Raw genomic sequence first — 19,869 nt, forward strand, 5'->3', positions numbered from 1 at the left:
TCAAAACATTTTCCATCGGAGTGTATTCAATACAAACAAAACGCTATTCCGGTTGCCTCCAAACCGCTCTAAACAATAGCCATTTTAATTGTCCTCAGTCGCAAGACTCTTCTGGGAAACCTTCCTTTCAACGGTATTCTAAATCCATTGTTTCGTGTGTTTCGAGAAGATATCGCTTCCAGCCCAATTTCATTCCATTTCGATTTTCCTTTATTACTCAATACCGGAGGGCTTAACGAGCGCGCGAGGCCCCTGTTATTTATGTTTCTCTGGTGGCTGCGGACGGATCGCGATATATACGATCCGGCAGACGTGGCACGAAACCGAAACCTCCTCTCCAACCTAATTGTGTGCCGGCTTAAGCTACGTCGATACACCGATCCCACAGAACGAAAACTGACGTTTTAATCTCAGGGTATTCCGGTACGACTCCCTTCTTCTATTGTTAGATGTACTGCGAGCTTAACCTAGCCCTCGGTAACCTGGGCGGTCTATTTGGCTTCTGGAGCGAGCTTGGATGGCTGGAGTGAATACTTCGGCGGGGAGGGGCGATGCACGCACAACAGACGGAAACGTTTAAGTGCGGAATCCAGCCCAGAGTGTAGAAGAAGAAGAAGACCTCTTTACTTCTCTGTAAAATGTAAATAACTTATTGAGATTTACTCGTATTGTAACTTATAACGGTAATTACCATTTTAGGTACTCACAGACGTCTTTGGTGGCGATGACATGGACGGAAAGTTCAAAGAATGGGCCTGTGAGGAATACGAGTTGCCAGGAATGCCTCCTTCGCCGCCTCCACCCCCAGGCGGTGATGATGAACTATTTTCCCCTCCCCCAGGATCCCCTTGCCGCTTAGACCTCGACGATTGCAGTCCGTCTCTAGAAAAACCCTTTGTGAGAGAGATGGAGAAGACTATAGAAGGTTCCAGGTTTATAGCGCAGCATGTTAAAAATAAGGATAAGTTTGAGAGTGTGAGTTGTAGAGATATTCAATTCAATTTTTTTAATCATAATGAGCTTTATATTAATTTTCTATTTCGTTTCGCAGGTCGAGGATGATTGGAAGTATGTGGCGATGGTTCTGGACCGAATCTTCCTGTTCGCGTTCACGATAGCCTGCGTTCTCGGCACGGCTCTAATAATATTTAGAGCGCCGACATTCTACGACAACGCGAAGCCAATAGATATTCTCTACTCTAAAATTGCCAAGAAGAAGTTGGAGTTGCTCAAAATGGGCTCGGAAGGCGACCCGGGTCTCTGAAATTCGTCTTACGTCTTCGGTCACTCGCCGCCGAAGACGTTCTGGGAGCTGATAGTGATGTGGTGGCATGGATGATCGATGTAAGGGCTCCTAGTGGAATCTGTGCGGCGAGAACTTGTCTTGTGCTCAGTGTGGTGCCAAACGCTCGACGCGCTACCGGACGTTCATACGCCTGGCGTGTCTAAACCCGTCTTTTTATATAGATAAACTCATTCACGAGACTGTGTCCGTCGTTAGTCGAATCAGGAACAAAGTAACCTCAAGTTCATGGGCGTTTTGTGTTGACGTCGAATCCGCCGTCAATATTTTTATATTCGAATCGCCGTATTAAGCGTATATACTTTTTAAGTGTAACATGTATGTTTTTTCAATTTCTTAATCATCCAATTTTTCTTACTAAAAAATGTTAATTAGTATGAGCGCACAAACATTGTATAGTTGAGGTATGTTTTGATTACTAACTTTGATTTGGTTACATTTTTTAGTATATCGAATGAAAATATTACTTTCCATAATATAAGGACTAAATTCGAATAAATCGAGCTCAATTCACGATTATTATTAGATAATGAGGTATAATAATGAGGTAATTTTCACTCAACGTATAATATTAATCGAAAATTACTACAGTTTCTTGAAAACGTCCTCAATGAGAGTCGGACATTGTAGGTGATGTACTTTAGTATTACCGGTGAATTAAAGATATTATAAAATATACATTATTAGTATTTTATAAACTACGTACTCGCGTAAAAATCATAAGGACAATATCGATTCATTGAAGTAATCGAATAATCGTAACTCCCCCGTAGGTTTACTGTAAGGGATTGTAGATATACTAGGTAAGCTGAAACGTCAGACATGATGATTGATGATACTCAAAATAATAATAATAATGATGCCAACATAGTTGTAATGTCACGTTGAGACGGTGATAATAATAATTATTATGGTTTTATTAGATATATTTATAACACAATTGACTGCCAATTGTAATTTAAATTTTTATAAAATTCGATATTCTTAGATAGTTTGATAACTTGTTTAATTAAAAAAAATTCAAATGTGCCAAATACTGCCAACTGCACTTGGCCAGGTCTGTCAATCCGCACTTGGCCAGCGTGGTAGACTATGGCCAAAACCCTTCTCACTCTGAGAGGACACCTGTGCTCTGTAGTGAGCCGGTGATGGGTTGATCATGATGATGATCATGATGGCACTATAGTATCGAAGGCCAAAATAAGAACTATTATTTTGTAAGAGTTGTCGTTCACGTTGTTTTAAGTGCGCTTTTTCATAACTAACATCTCCAAGTGCTTGTCCTATATAAGCAATGACTGAAAGTTCTATTAATACGTCTGCAATTTGCTAGATATTGGTTATTTTTCAAACCAAAGTACCGTATTCCATTAATCCTAGAGTACAGGGTAAAATTAGTACACAAATTTCTTCCCCTGATTTTAGTCTCACAGTTTCACTAATAGGGTCTTGGACTGTAGTAATAAAATGATGTGATTTTTGTACAGCGGTAGTTAATGGGACTAGAATTAGAAGAGAATAAATTAAAAAATCATGATTTCTGTTTATTTTTAATATTAACGTCATGCTGTACGGAAGGTGGATAATGACGTCACAATCCGTAAACGACATTTTTAGGGTTCCGTACCTCGTAAAGGAAAAACGGAACCCTTATATGATCACTTTGTTGTTTTTTAACTTAAAAAATATTTTTTTAAGTTAAAAAAATTAAAAATATTACGCCTTGTGATGTCATTAATCACTTTCCGTACAGCGTGACGTTAATTAATTATTTTAAAAATAAATAAAAATCATGATTTTTAAATAAACTAACGCTACACAAAAAATCAGTTCATTTTATTACTACATTCCAAGACTCTAGGTATTGTAAAGTCTTTTTACTCACCTATCGGCACTATCACTCGTCGTAGATAATAAATAAATCATTGTTGAGGTTGGTCATTATTAGTCTGTAACGTGTAGGTAGCCAACGTTATTATTTTGGTTTTAGAATAGGATCTATGTTATAGCGAATGGCCGAAGTTCCGTCGCTCGTAGGTTTGACTAGAAAATTATAAATTCTGACAAGAGGTCTTAAGAAACCTTCAAACCTTTGACTAATAAATATTTTTGGTCAATCCTAAGAGTACCTAGTTTGTTAGTCAAAAAGTCGAAAATTTGGAATTTTGCCAAGACTTCTAAAGATTAATTGTCAAACCTAGTAGCAACAGAGCCTGGGGCTTTTGAGTATAACATTAATATTATTAGGAGTCAATTTTTTGTTACCGATTCACGTTCATAAATTTAGATAGGTCGTATTTCGAAATCGATTCCAACATTTACACCTTAACTCATATTAACCATGTTAAGTGTGACATCACCTCGACCCATAACGTAGGGTAATGTAGCCTTTGTCGTAATAAAAAAAATTTCGAGCCGCGTATTTAATATGTCAAAGTAACTCATGATAATGATTACCTAGTTAACTCTGATAGGTATTATTCATATTTTAATTAAAGAAAATCAACAGCGAGCAGTAGGCTTAGTACGAGTTTGCATAACTCGACAACGTTGATAGAGTTCGAATACCGAAACACTATAGCATCAAAGTAAAATTAGGTCAATTTAACTTTTTGCCTTGCCTTGTTTTAAGGGCGAAGTTTTGAAACATGAGTAGCCAACGCAGCGCTCCATAAACAGTAGTAACAATATAAAAACCAGTATAATTGAACGTATCCAATTTTAAAGCTGAAGATTGATTGTACCGTTTGTTTGTAATGTACCATTCAAGGCGATCTTGTTACAATACGGCGACACAGACTGATGAACCGTAAGTTTATAATGTATCATTCGTGCTCTTGGCCCAAGTGTGCTCCATTTTAACTCAAAATGGCAGACCTGCACTCACTTGTAATGTAACACTCAAAAAGAATTCGCGAAAAAACCGACAGTCGAGTGGAGCACGCGGCGCTCGCCACGAATGATACATTACAAACTAACATTACAAGTCAGTCTTCGGTTTGGTTACAAAAACTCGATACATTAAACCAAAATGTTACAAGTCAATCTCCAGCTTAAAAGAAGTATCTATTTATAGGTTAATTTTACTGTAATGTCATAGTGTTTCGATACTGGAAATCCATCAACGTTGTCGAGATATGCAAACTTGTACTAAGGGTACAGTTAGGAAAACAGGGATGGTTATAATAAAATAATTCAATCTGTTTTGTGTGATTCGTCTCAATATTTATAAGTGTTATTGAATGTGTATAGCTGTTTGTGCCAATAAGTGCGATACATTCGGCTAGAGTAGATTAGAGAATACGTAAAAATGCGTTAGTTGTACGTGGGGATACGGAAGGTGCTCAAGCAGCCCTTGAACGCTCGCTAAAGGTTGAAAGACGTTTAATATTAGCTCAATCTTAAGAGAAGTCACAAAAATGTTGTAAGTAAGCAGCTCTGAGTGTTTTAAATCTTAATATGGTATGTGCGTAACGTCATAGACCGTCGTCTCTTATAAACACCGTAGGCGTGTGCCGCATCAGGCGTGTAACCAATATCACTATCAGCCGCACTCAGAGTCGCTTGATAGTTACTTAAGGCACTAATTAGTATGGATAAGAATGCCTTAACTAACGATTAAGCTACTCTGAGTGCGGCTGTAAGGTGCATTTCTATGTTAATAAATGTGAAAACAAATTATCGGACGTGGCTGACCGCTTGTGACTTTATATGGTATCTGGATGATAAAATGTACACTGAATTGCAAACTATCGAACGTAAGTAGCGGACGTAACCTTGGGTCGTCTTTGAGCGCTCGGACGTCCGATATAATTCTGGGCCTCTAGGTGTTTTGAAATCCGCAAGCCGCGTTCCAAACGACTGCACACCTATCTGTCGCGCTTGTCAGTTGAAGCTTACGGACACGTCCGATAGTTTGTTTTCACCTTAAGCATTGGTCGGCCGCGTAGAGCATTACGCCAGACGCAGCCTACGGCGTTTGGAACAGACCACGACCATATCGCTACGTAGGAAGTACCAAACGGAATCTAGACTTTAACAAATAGCTGAACTCAATGGAATGGATGGATGGAGTGCGCTATCCTTGGAAGCTTTGATTTGCTACAAGTTGCCAAATACTATGTTCTAAACAAACTTTTTAATGTAAAAAACTAGTGACCCGCACAGGCATTTCTTGGAAGAGAAACTATCCCATTTCGTGTTACTTTAACTATTTACGCAGCGCATGCCACGGAAGATCTCAGGTGGGATGATTTTTTCTTTTGGCGAAATCCGTATTGTTTCCGAGATTGGCCCGCAAACGAAGACGCACTCAGTGCGGTAAGGAACTTAATAATTTATAATAATATGTAGTGACTATGTAATTCACTGTTTTACCATCCACATCAAATTAAAACACAAAACAAATGCTACCTATTTTGTAATTGAAAAATATAAAGATTATTAAAAATTAACTTTGTAATAACACAGAACTTGTAAAACTTGGCAACTTGTATTCAATCAAAGTTTATCTCGTACGCGGTTGCTGCTGAAGTTGTGACACTGGCATTAGATAGGTACTCAAGCCAGTTTTATCTTCAATGGAATTTTTGGATGGAATTGTTCAACTTACTGGTATCATTAATTTTCTTATAAGGTTAACAAAATCACGTCGGTAAAACTAAAAGTAGGAATGTGCTATTGCACGCACCGAAACACACACCAAATTAGTAATATTACTCGATAAAACTAAAGATTAGTTAAGTCCACAGGCTTCCCTCACTATCCCGTGATTTTCCGACTTTTATTGTAGATATTTGCTAGAAAATAAACGGTAATGGTCTGTTGTTATTTTTATATGTCTGCAAATAATAATAATGAAATAATAGATAGATTTTCTAAAAAAAAACACCATAGGCTAATACAATATTAGGGACGAGTGTTGTCGTGATTAAAGTGTAATCGTAATAAATGATAGTCGATTGCGATGTAAGAAATGCAAATGAAAATAACATTGTAAATACTTTGTGTCAAAGAGAGCGTGAAATTGAAGCTGAGAGTGATTTAACGGCGTAATAAGTACCACGTTTAAATTGTTTCGCAATTAGTCTCGGGAAGATTTGAAAGGACTCGTATTTCGATCTAAAATAATGTGAATGTAAATTACCTAGCATAGGGCCCTTAGATTTGTCGAAACTGGATGAGCTAAGCCGATACAACGATTAATTCCTAAATCTTTAGTACGAATGGGGTATTGATTACGGTAAGGCTTTCGATTTCGTCTTCAACTTTGAGTCATCTTACGGGTCGTATCCAGTAAATAAAATTCGCTCACAATTCTACTTTAATAGTTTCTGTGATTCGTAAACCTTGGTTGTTCTCTCGTTATTGTCGTCTGAAAGACATGTTTGTAAGTTTATCCTTCTTTGTTCCCTGTTACGTTTGATCTCATTAAGTCGTTGGAGAAAGTCGTTATTATAGAATATTACGTCTGTGTAATATGCATGTTTCGGGTGATAAACGGGTAAGCGAGAGTAGTTTTGTCGTATATCTGATGGTAGATAGGTAAATAATAAATTTAACAATAAATAACGCTAGAGTCACGTCGTCAATAAGTTATATATCAATAAGTATATTGAATATAAGTGGTGTTTTAGCTTCTCAATGTTTATTAGAGTTAGTCGACGAATGAGTCAGTTCGGAAGCGCGATGGTTGACAAATTTGTTGTTCCACATTTAAGTTTCACATGTGTCAATTCCAATTGAAATTAAAAATAATTATTTTGTTCTTACAAAAATATTTCAAATAATATCTAGTCATTATGTGAAGACAACACGAATCGTGTTTTTAAAAATATCCAATGGTTCGAAACAAAAAAAGTATTATTATGATGTCTTTAACCACACTTATATTCTTTTAAAGTAGGTGTAGATTATTATAGGTAATTATAGTACTAATATTTTTTTATTCTTAATAAACTTTGTGTTGTTTGAGAATAGACGCCTGGTTTATTGTTAATATTTACAAAATGTGTAAACATTGTCCAATTTATTTTCAAGGTTTTTTCGGCTTAGGATTCTATTTTCTTTATTATAGGTACTAGACCTATTCATGTTTTTATCGACCTAGTTAAAAATAAATCATTGGAAAAGTGAATAATTATATCTTAGTTCGTTCATTGCTTTGATCAACTGTCCAACAGCTTATTTGTCTGCATCGGGTGATGGGACTACGAGCTCATAGTCAGCTATCACATGGCTGTCAGTAATTTTAAGAATCAACTTAACCGAAATGTTGACATGTAAATATAGCTGATCAACATAGAAATTAAAAATAATATTAAAGTTATTTTTCTACGTTCCTTTCACAGTACCTTTAGTGCTATAATTAGATGAGTAGTGGATGTGTGTCATAGCTGTATTTAATGTTACATTTTATTTATTCATAAGGACTATATCATTCAGCAATAATTCTGAATCACTTGTTTTAGGTCACTTTGATTTGTTGTTTTGAACGCCATTCATCGTACACGTAATTTTAAGTCTTAGTTTTTCGAATGGTTGACAGATAATCCGTAACGCTTTATAATTAGGTTCATCGAAATCTAGAATTTCGTATAGCAATTTCTTCTATAACACTTTTGGAGATATGTTTTATTGCACGTCTATCGTTTATTCCTTTGTCGTTTGTAATCTCGTCGATATCTGCATAAAGATATTGTAATATACTCTTTAAACTTATAAATATCTACGTAAGTTAGGTATATTTGCATGTTTAATTAATCAAACGTCTTCCAAAAGTGACGTAAGATTCCATTTTTGAGTTTTATTGTATTGAAGTTCAAATTATTTATTAAACAATATCAGTTTTGTCGTTAAATAAAACAAAGTCTTCACTGAGCTACTGAGTTACAAGCAACACGTTAAAGTGATCATTTGGTTTATTACAAATTTCTACATTGTCGTTAAGAAAATGCTGTTCTACTTTTGTCTACAAATTTCGAATGTCACCTGAATATTATTTGTTTTTTTTCTAAATAGCTTTTCCCCTCATATATTTGTAAAACATTTTTCAATTTTCGCTCTCTAGCTAGATAAGATGCAAATTGTAAAGTATTAAGTCGTATATAAATAAGTAGAAAAGAAAACCACACGAAATTTGCGTTGAGCTTCCAACACGATTAGATGTAAATACAGATATAAATTAAAAAGACCTTTTTGATTTTTAATGTTAGAGCCTTTGCACATGACGATTTCTTTACGCACAGTTGAAGCATGACAGGAATAACTTAAATGAATTGCCAACACAATACAGGCACAGTTTTTTTATCACTTTGTTTAAATGCTAAGAGGATTACCTTAACAGCTCCTGCTAACTTCTGTCACAAATGTTTAACTTTGGATAAAATTACGATGATGTAAGTGAGTGTTTAGGGTATTCAGTCTGATTTAGGACAGGTACTTTTAGACACGTTACCAAATCCATTATGTAGCTGTGCGCGTCTTTAAATCGCGCGTCAAAAACGCGTTAAAATGTCGTCATATGCAAAGGTACATAAATTGTACTCGATGTGTATGTTTCGTTTAACATTTCTCATCGTCTAAATAATTTTAAATACATATCGAAAATTGCGTAACCGGCAGGAATCGAACCTGCATCTTCTGGGTTCGCGTCCATACACACTCATACGTCGAGAACATACGTACCACAAATTTCGTCACTGGCGGCAAGCTGGCGGTAAGCGAAACCGTGGCCGAGTTGGTCAAGGCATCGGGCACGAACCCAGAAGATGCAGGTTCGATTCCTGCCGGTTACGCAATTTTTGATATGTATTTAAAATTATTTAGTAATTTCCTTGAAGTGTAGGTAAAAACACTAAAAAATTATAAAAAATATTTCTCATCGTCATTTAATTGTTGTGAAGATTTCGGTAATATTGCTTATTTGTTATGTTACTGGATAGACCAAAATATATAAAATCATTGCGCAATTAACTTTGAAATAACGATTATAGTAGGTATACAAAATTGTTTTAGAGTCTCTAACATAGTTTAATTTATACTTCACATTATCAAAATCAGATGTTTCTGTGTATTGTGTTCTGTATGTAATTATATAAATTACTGTTTACTTTTTGAAATATTAAAATTTTTGATCTATTCAGTAACATAATTGAATGAGCTTAAGAATTTTTGAAGACAACAACATTAATAAACAGTTAATTTATTCAAATCTTTATTTGTGCCTTATATTTTCTTAGCGACTTCTCTAAAGTTATCGTAAATTTTCTTATGCTCTGTTTGTGCCTCTAATTTTAGTCCTTGTGCGAAGTGGACAGACAAATTGTAAGAAATTGTGAAAGAAATATTGCCAAGCTTAATATAATGTATTTTATAACCTATCAATGTTTAAAACAAAAAAACTACAGATGAAAATTTTACGAAAAAACCAATTTAGAGATATTTTTTGTTTTTAACTGAGTTACGGCGTTACGCCGTAACTAATATTTACAACACTTTTTTAAAATCTTTTACTTAAAGAAATGCGGCATCTAGCCATTCTGAGTCCGTGGTATTATATCAATAAAATTTCTCCGAAAATTGGTTTCTAGCTCAAAGTGTAGCTCTAAGTTTATCTTTATCACCAATCGCAACGTCTAGTATCCTTTATAGAAAGACACTCTCAATTTGCTTCGACTTACTAGGTTTCTCAACCGATACCGACCGCAGCCCTGTTTCAGAGAGCAGCTGTTTACGAGGCCATAAAGTGCGAGCGGTAAGGTTATTTAGTGCGATCTCTCGGACTTATGGCCCAAACACACGTTGGCTCTGCACAATTTAATACGTCAGTTGTCAGTAAATTCAAGTTGCAGTTTTATTATGCGCATTGAGCTGTACACTTTTTGTTGTAATGGACGCGTGGCGATTGAAACTTGTAATTGCGTGTTTTTATCATTATTAAATGAATCAGGTGACATTATTGTAAATAAGAAAAATAGGCATGGTTTAGGCGGTATCTAGTTATTCCAAATCCGTAGTATCTATGACTGGCAAGCTGACTATCAACGCATAGCTCAAACTACTGAACGGATCTGAACGATGAAATTTGGTACGCAGCTATTATGACGTTGACATCCGCTAAGAAAGGATTTTTGAAAATTCGACCCTTAACCCTTTAAGGGTCGAAAATGGGTAATATAGTGGTTTGAAATTTGTGTAGTCCACGTGAACGAAATCGCGAGCATAAGCTGTTATCTATAAAATGTTTCCGAAAATTGGTTATCTAGCTCTAAGTTTATCTTTATCACCAATCGAAACGTCTATAGAAAGACACTCTCAATTTTCTTTGACTTACTAGGATTCTCAACTGATACCGACCACACCCGTTTCAGAGAGGAACCTAAAAGTTGTACACGAGGCCGTAAAGTGCGAGCGGTAAGGTTATTTAGTGCGATCTCTCGGACTTATGGCCCACACACACGTTGGCTCTGCACAATTTAATACGTCAGTTGTCAGTAAATTCACATTGCAGTTTTATTGTGTGCATTGAGCTGTGTACTTTTTATTGTGACGTGAAGGAAATATTTTTAACTGTCTTTTTATTGCTGCATTGTCAAGCATTTTAGTTGAAAAGACAGCCTGAAGCTCCGCACACTGAGTTTATTTTTGTAGACACTTCCAAACTACTTACTCTTATAATTTTGCTTGACTATTATTGTGTGCCGCACTCGGAGTCCGTGTCATTTCTAAAGCATATTATGAAGAACTATTTTCGTTTCTTTTTCAAAAAGCGGGTGATTTATAAGCACTGGTGTTTTCTCCCAATTTTAAATATCTACCTTAGTCGCCATTCCTCTATTGGGGATACCTCGCATACTTTTTATCTACCGATTAAAATAAGCCCTTATAATATAATTTAGCTGATATAAATTAAAGCCAAGTACAGAATAAACTGACAACTATACCTGGATTACAGTATCTACTCGTAGTATCTATTGGTATTCTCAAAAGCCTTAAGCTAGCCATAACCTGTAGTTGCATAAGTGATAATCCTGTTAAACTAGCTCCGGACCGCTCATATTTTATGACCTTTACACTATATTCTTGGAAAGATATTAGTTGCTTGTCCTGTGCTCGGAAAACAACTTTAGTATTGACGCTATTGTCTGGCGACTGGCAGGTGCACGCGATTGGCTGATCAGTCGGCGTGAGTGCACGCGCACGCGATTGGTTGATACGTCGACTTTCGCTTCCCGGATTCGCCAACATTCTCCCACTACGCTGCTGCAGGCCCAAGTTGTTTCCCGGGCACTATAATTCTGCAAGTACAATTCTTTTACATCACTTTGCGTTTGTCGACTGCCCGTGCTAATAAGTAACAAAATGTTTCCATTATAATTTGCCACCAAAATGGCATACGTTTCGATTTTAGTGGGCATGAATAAAGCAGTCACAATTTTGTCCATAATAAATGTGTGTAGACAACGTGTACTGCATGGTTTACGTTAAAATTGTGTCGCACAAGTAATTTCCAAGCGTTAAACAAACTTTTCTACTTCAGTACTCTGTGCTAGACAAAGTCGCATTGTGTGTCGCGATTGTCGCGGTGTCTTGCTGCAATTGTGACGTAATATTTTATTCTCTTCAGTTGCGTTTAGAAATTTCTTGTATGATTATAGTTCGAATGCGTTCAAACAATTATTCGTGTAACAAAAGCATATTATACTTAAATTGTTAGTAAATCCTTTAGAGTTTCATTTGAGTCAATCGCATTGGCGACTTGTGTAGAATAAGGATTCAATGTACGTTCCGTAAATTTTGAATTAAATTGTTAATATTACGTATAATATAATTAATGTCCTCTACTACTAGTTGTAATAATTTTTTTGTTAGTTTTGAATTTTTCGTTACACATTTTCTAGTCACGAGTAACGGCATATTTGTGTGAAAATTGTAAATATCTACGTCCCCAGTTTGATTATTAGGGAGTTTAGTCACCTACTTATATTGCTATATAAAAAGGAATCTTATAAGTAAGTTCTTATTGCATTAACCAACATAAAAAATTTAGTAACTTTCTTTAAAAAAAATTTAGTATGACATTTCATCTTTGTAGAGCGTTGTCTCTGTCACTCATACCCATATGACGATTTGTCGGTCTTAACGACCGATACAGTCTGCAAATCTGCTGTCTCCTTCTAAAGATCGATGTTCATCACTTTTGGCTACGTACTGTACTTATTATTTGACAGTTAAAAGTTAGTTTTTAAAAATTTACAGTTTACGCACAAATATTGCGACCGGTGAAAATGGCACACGCAAAAGGAACACCACATTAATATAACAAAATAATTGTTAATAGATAGATATCTACACGAAAAAATTCCTAAATTTATTTTAATGTAAGGTACAATGTAATGTTACGGACAAAGTAACTGACTTCTATGAAAATACTTCAAAGGCGGCCCTGATGTAAAGTTTCAAGTTACTAGAGATTAGCTAATATAACATGTGCGTTGGCGTAAATCTATCTTTAAGAATTGAAGTCTCTATAACACGTCCACACTTAGAAAGGGAAATCGTGTCCGCCATAATGTGACCTAGCTAGAATTATATTTTGATTCTATACATTTTTATTTTCAATGGGTTTTCTAGGGAAAATTTTCGATGGACAAAATCCATTAATGTGTTTTGAATCAAAATATATTTCTAGCCTAGACTTCACAATATAGCGGACACGATTTTCCTTTTTTTAGTTTGGATTCGTTATATTATAGATTTGGCAGATTAACGTAATGCGCGTGGCACGTTTTTTTACTTGAAAACTTACATTCAGGGTACTTACGCAATAATAATTAATTCATTAAACTAGACTTAGCATAGTAAAAATTTGTTCATTCGAAATTATTTGTACTACGACGAACGTGATTAGCCACTAAACTTAATAATTATAAGGTGAATGCACTATGCTATACATATATTCGAAAAAAGTGTAATTTAAGTCATGATAGCTCAATGAAACGTGTAATATAAATAGAAGAAAACACAATGATAAATTATGTTAACGTTAAGTAAAGGTAACGTGTAAGGAATGCGAAATAATTATACATAAATAACTTAATGTTAAGGATTTAACGTTAAGTCCCATTTTGTAATGTTAATAATAAATAATTAATTAAAATCAAGCACTACCACGTACTATTATGAATACACTCATGACTTCTTACGCTAATATTGAAATGTATTATAAATATGAACTATAAATATTAAATGTTATGCGTTAATAATAAACTGAGTGTTTAATTTTCATTCATTTATTATGTAAAACTGAGGATTTTTTACGGCTGCTTAAAGGCGGAAACAAATTATCGGATGCTGCTGACTGCCGTGATTTATAGGTATCTGGATAATATGATGTACACTGAACTGTGCAAACTATCCACCGTGAGCGTTAGTATTATTATATACTGGATGATGCCCGCGACTTCGTCCGCGTGGATTTAGGTTTTTAAAAATCCTATGGGAACTCTTTGATTTTCCGAGATAGAAAGTAGCCTATGTCTTTCCCCGGGAATCAAGCTATCGCTGTACCCACCAAATTTTGTCAAAATCGGTTGAACGGATGAGCCGTGAAAGGCTAGCAGACAGACACACTTTCGCATTTATAATGGATTTTGTGACGTAAGTAGCTGATGTAACTTTGGTTAGCCCTTGATCCCTAGGACGTCCGATAGAATTCTGGAAAGCTGCGTCCCAAACGACTGTGCACACTTATCTGTCGCAGCTTTCAGCCGTGACTTACAGTCACGTCCGATAGTTTGTTTCCGGCTTTAATCAGCGCTAAGGCCTAAGTTGCAAAGGCCTTTATAAATTACATTTGATCGTCCGATGGTGAAGGCAGTTAATAAAGTACATTATCCAAAGCGACTACTGAATAAGGCCCACGGATTTCTAGCTACGTCCAACGTTGGTGCAGGTGCATTATAATAGCCCTTTGCTAAGTCTACCAAGGATAGTGGACATTCAAATTGATCGCACGACTCCAACAGGGCCCCCAGGCGATGCGCTGCGTCGTATATCGCGTGCTCCATTGGCTCTGATGGGAGGAGCTTCGCCATTGGAAGCCTGAAGTTACAAGAAAAAAAAATTAGGTACATACTTATTAAGGCACTTGTCCCACCACTGACGAGTGACGAGGAAGAAAATCTGAAGAAGTGTTTTTTTTAAATTCAGATACCTACAAGTAAGCCCTTGACTGCAATCTCACCTGGTGGTAAGTGACGATGCAGTCTAAAATGGAAGCGGGCTAACCTGGTAGGGGTATTGCAGTTTTTTTTTAATAAATCCATGCCCCTTTGTTTTCTACACGGTTACTTACCGGAACCCTAAATCGCTTGGTGGCGGCTTTGCCGGTAGCGATTTACGGGCAACAGCTAATATTAAAGTATTGACTCACCCTAACTTTATAGGGAAATGGTAGGTAGCTTAGTACCCCTAAGCACAGAATCCCTAAGTATAAAGAGAAATAATAGGTACCTAGGTAAGTTCCTCTAAGTTTATAGAGAAACGACACGACTTCGTTCGCGTGGATTTAGGTTATGAAAAACCCGTGGGAACTCGTTGATTTTCCGGGATAAAAAATAGCCTATGTCACTCTCCAGGTCTTTGACTATACCCATGCAAAAATCACGTCAATCCGTTGCGACGTGGTTGGAAAGAACACGTTCGCATTTATAATAAGGGTACTGATAGTAGGTAGGTAAGTACTTACGTAAACATTGTCCTAAATATTTCTTCGACCATGTTGCCCCCGTGAGGCACCAGTCTCTGGGTCGTCTCACAAAGGGTTTTCAATATACACTGGCGGCCGTTGTATCCCATACTGAAATATATGCATTAATTACGGTTAGGTACAGGCGTACATAAATTAAGGAGATAAAACGACAGGACGTTCATTCATACACATAAGACGTTCTATTGTTCTGTTTGACTAGATAGCTTTTCTTTAAAGAAGAGATTCGACGACCTTTCTACGGTGTGATTCGATAACTCAATGTCTAATGCTGATGCCCGCGACTTCATCCGCGTGGGTTTAGGCTTTTAAAAATCCCGTGGGAACTCTTTGATTTACCGGTATAAAAAGTAGCTTATGTTACTCTCCAGGTCTTTAACTGTAGGTACCCATGCAAAATCACGTCAATCGGTTGCTCCGTTGCGACGTGATTGAAGGAACAACAAACAAAATACACTTTCGCATTTATAAGAACATGGATATGGGTACTGATGTTATCTTTACTCACTTATCCAAAATGATCTCCAATTTCTCATAAAGCTCGCGTCGACTCCTGCGCATGACCACCGGCTTCTTATGCTTCTTGCTTCGGAAGAACAGCGCTGTTTCAGTGTTGTTGGGCAGCTCGTATGCTATACCCCAATTCATACCAAAGGTAAAGGTGCCAGGAGCGGTTGTTGGCGCAGGCTGACCTATCAGACCTACTGTCATACATCCGGCGCACTGAAAAGTCCCATTAGATGAAATATTTTTTGTTCAATCACCACCGCCAACTTATCCATTGGTAGGTAAGTAATAAATAATTAATAAGCCTTTATTTCTAATATGTAATTAAGTTTGTACATTACAACAATATTCATATTAAATATTCCACTACTAAATAATAATCAAATAGTAATCATTCATGTTTTATATTTTATTGTGTTAGACTGTAGTTTACTTTTTTTCTCTTCTTAGTTGAGTCCGTATTTTTTTTAAATAAAGATTTATAAATAAAGATTGCATTTCTACTTATCTATAATATAAAAAAGAATCACTAAATGTGTTGCTCATCGCAAATCTCGAGGACAGCTGAACCGATTTCGCTAATTCTTTTTTTATAATATTCCTTGAAGTACGAGGATTGTTCTTACGGAGAGAAAAATTTAATTCAACCTTCCCCTCAATTTTCTTAACTCCACCTGAGCGAAGCCGTAAGGTAAGTACCTATACCTACTTAATTTAGGGCCTGTTTCATAACCGCCAGATAAACTTTATCTTAAGGGTAAATTTGACAGTTTTACAGATTCCCAATACAAAATCTGTCAGATTGTCAAATTTAGGCCCTTGATCGAATCGCCTATTTCATAATATCCACTTTATCTAACAAATAAAGACGTTATGACAGTTTTGTATTGAGAATCTGCCAAAATGACAAATTTATCTGTTTAAAATGACATGCACTATTTTCTAAATATCCAGCTTCTGCTAATTTCATTCGTAACAGATCTGTGGTACCTAACTTTATAATGTGACTGACATAATTTTATTTGCGAGTTAAGTTAGCAGAATCTGTCAAAGTTTCCGTTTAGCATTAGCTGAGAAATTCTGGGATCGCACTTATTTTTTTTGGTATTTGCAAAAAACAATAAAGCTTAATCTAAGATCCTAGGTTTTTTTAATTGCAAGATGCAAGTCCTGTGGTCAAGTGGGCTAACCTGGAAGGGGTATGGCAAATTTATTATAGCCCCTGGTTGGTTTCAACGCGGCATCGCACCGAAACGCTACGGCTGTAATCGCTTGGTGGTACGGCTTTGCCGGTAGGTGGTAACTAGCCTCGGCCGTAGCTTCCCACCAGACCACTTGCATAAACAAATTAACTTACCGAAAAACTTGATCCTTCAGGAAACGCAACATATCGTTTCTTTCGAGAAAGAATTTTCAGATCATTTCCATTTCTCTCTCCTTGGATAAACTCTGTGCTCAGTAAACTCAAAAATACTAAAAAATATACTTTTGTCGACATTTCAAAAATAATATAGGTTTAAGTAGTAAGGTTTTCAAATCCTATATTTATTAAGTATACTTTACTTTAAAATAAAGTTATTTTAGATTTTTAATAGTAGTATGATGTTGCACGTATAACACAGTTTCCATACTAAAGCAGCCTGAACGAAAATGTATGTCAGGCTATAACGGTTGAAATAATTTTCACATTTTACCCGTTAAGGCAGTGGTCCGACCGCCGACGAGAAAACGACTAACTATCGGCGACTTTCTCTCTTAAGAAACGCACAATAAAATAAAAAATAAAATAAAATAAAAATCTTTTTTATTCGTATAAACTTTTACAAGTACTTACGAATAGTCGGATGCATCTACCACTGGTTCGGAATGCCTTTCCTACAATAAATGTACATTCCGTGTGAACGAAAGAGATGCATATATATCAAAAGTTGCTCTCTGAGTGCCGGCGACGACTCGCTTTACTAGTTTTGTCGCTGAGCAACGAGCTTTTAAAAATAAACTTGCTCAGCGATATTCGTTCAGCGATGCTCGCTTGCTTGAACACGTGTAACGCGCGCGCAGGTTTGCACAGAACTGAGCGACCGCGGGCGAATGGCGCGAGTAATCGCTCGTCGCACTTGCACACTCGCTTATAGCCCGGCGACAAAACTATCGAAGCTACGCAGTCGCTTACTACTGATCGCCAACTCGTTTAAGTTTCTAGTTCTACTCGGTTCTCATTCATCGTCGGCAGTCGGACCACTGCCTTATGAAAGATGAAACGTCGCTAAGGAATGCCAATTGGGTGTTGAGTGGTCTACATTATGTTGCTAGGCCCCTAGGGTCACATAAAGGTCGGCTTTATGAAAAAAAACATATTTTAATTTAATTTAATTTGTACCAAAAACATTTACAATACAAAGAAAAGAAAATTTGATTTGCATAAGTATAGTTTCTCTCTGTAATTTAGACCTCCCAAGAGTACGTGCAGGACGTAAAAATAATTTTCAGAAAATCCTAAATCCGCTACGGACAAAGCCGCGGTAACAAGCTTGATATGGATAAAACTTTGGTAATTGTACCACAGTACGTACTGTATCAGTACCCTTGTACCCTTATTATAAATGCGAAAGTGTGTTTGTTTGTTGGTTTATTGGTTTGTTGGTTTGTCCTTCAATTACGTCGCAACGGTGCAACGGATTGACCTGATTTTTTGCATGGATATACATAAAGACCTGGAGAGTGACATAGGCTACTATTTATCCCGGAAAATCAAGAGTTATCACGGGACTTTTATAAAACATAATTCCATGCGGACGAAGTAATGATGATGTAATATACAATGTATATTGTACGTTCGCGGAAACTGCCTGTCTGATTCAATATATCCAATATTGACACCAAACGCGACCGCACTTTGGCTACAAATCGAATATATCAACCGTGTAAAATCACGTCAAAGGGTGTTTGAAGTCTTTCCATCCGTTTCAAGCCTATATATACCGAGCTTTTTAAAAGTTGAAAGCTCGATGGTGCGATAAAATCAGATTTTCTGTGCGCTTTGACAGTTCATTAGTTAGTCACAGTTCGGAGTAACACCACTGTACACGACAGTTAAGGAACTTCTAACAAAACGCTAGGCATTCACGTCACTGGCAGGCGTCAAATGTTAGTACATTTGATGCTGCTGCTCGATTGCGGTAGAATGACAGCTACAATGCCACGATCGCAATCACCTCTGATTGGTTGACGCTAGCTCACTATTGGCTACAATGCATTGTTGCAACAAGAATCGCACAAATTCAGCCAATCAGAACAATTGAGATTATAATAATGATTGATACAGGTTTTCCGGAATAGACCTACCGGTATCACTTTTCGTTGACTACACGTCACTATAGGATTATCAGGATTATATTATTATCAGGATTTTTCAAATATTTGACATAATATCGACGATTCAGGATCAGGATCAAACCGAGAGTTCCCTCACTCTAGTCAAGCCATAGGTCTCGTCTCTCTCCGTTTCTGTTGGATTGCTGTCCCATTTGAGTATGAGAGTCAAAATCGGAAGCGCACTGTGTTCCGTTATATAAGTAGGTACATACCTACTATCTCTTACATAGTTGGCTAGTCTCATTTGAAATTGGCTACCATGGCCTAAATTCAGTGAGAACACATTATTTTAATGTTTCTGACGTAATGTATCAAAAAGTTTACTGTTCTTAAGTAAGTTAAAAACTGACATTGTTTTAGAGTTTTAATAACTATTCCAAATCCAAGACAGACTTATTAAAAACTAACTGTAAATGAGTCGGTGCCATTTTGCTTGTTCAATGGCCCTGTCCTTACGAAGTAATATATAAGTCAATGCCTAAATCTGAGTGAACACAAGTCCTATATTATTAGACCACTTCATATTATCAGGGTGAAATCTAATTTGTATACTGCTGCCGACGTACAGCGTACACTTGAATAATTTATGAGCACGGGCTGCTCGTAGGCTGAATGTGATCCCATTTTACTTGACTGTACTAAGGTCTTCAAAAATGTTGTTTAGATAGCTGATATAAAGTAAATGTTAAGTTTAGATTAAGGATAATATTATCAGAAATTTCTTACCCAATTATTATAAATGTCAAAGTATAAATAATCTATCTATCTGTTCCCTTTTCACGGCACATCCGCTTAACCGCTTTGATGAAATTTGGTACAGAGATAGGTTGTATCCTGGAAGATACTTTTTATCCAGGAAAATCAAAAATACATAGGTTTTAAAAACCTAAATACACGCAGATGAAGTCTTGGA

At 36.4% G+C, this 19,869-nt stretch overlaps 2 protein-coding genes across 4 annotated transcripts in view; one reads left to right on the plus strand and one right to left on the minus strand.

The window, feature by feature from the left end:
• Positions 1–13,567, plus strand: part of nAChRalpha1 (nicotinic acetylcholine receptor alpha1) — a 324,378-nt gene extending 310,811 nt beyond the window's left edge. For all 3 annotated transcript variants that reach the window (XM_034977650.2, XM_069504399.1, XM_069504400.1), the window contains 2 exons: positions 700–975; positions 1,052–13,567. In XM_034977650.2, coding sequence (XP_034833541.1) covers positions 700–975; positions 1,052–1,264 — 489 coding nt within the window. In that variant the 3' untranslated portion in view covers positions 1,265–13,567. The remainder of the gene's footprint in view (positions 1–699; positions 976–1,051) is intronic.
• A 142-nt stretch (positions 13,568–13,709) lies between these two features.
• Positions 13,710–17,306, minus strand: LOC117990221 (uncharacterized). Its single transcript, XM_034977685.2, has 4 exons — positions 16,939–17,306; positions 15,583–15,797; positions 15,054–15,164; positions 13,710–14,407 (listed from the first exon to the last, which is right to left on the minus strand). Exons 1-4 carry the CDS (start codon positions 17,077–17,079, stop codon positions 14,197–14,199), a joined length of 678 nt encoding a protein of 225 aa, XP_034833576.2. The 5' UTR covers positions 17,080–17,306; the 3' UTR covers positions 13,710–14,196.
• Between the last annotated feature and the right edge of the window lie 2,563 nt (positions 17,307–19,869).

This window comes from Maniola hyperantus, chromosome 17, assembly GCF_902806685.2.
Source record: "Maniola hyperantus chromosome 17, iAphHyp1.2, whole genome shotgun sequence".
NCBI classification, from domain to species: domain Eukaryota; kingdom Metazoa; phylum Arthropoda; class Insecta; order Lepidoptera; family Nymphalidae; genus Maniola; species Maniola hyperantus.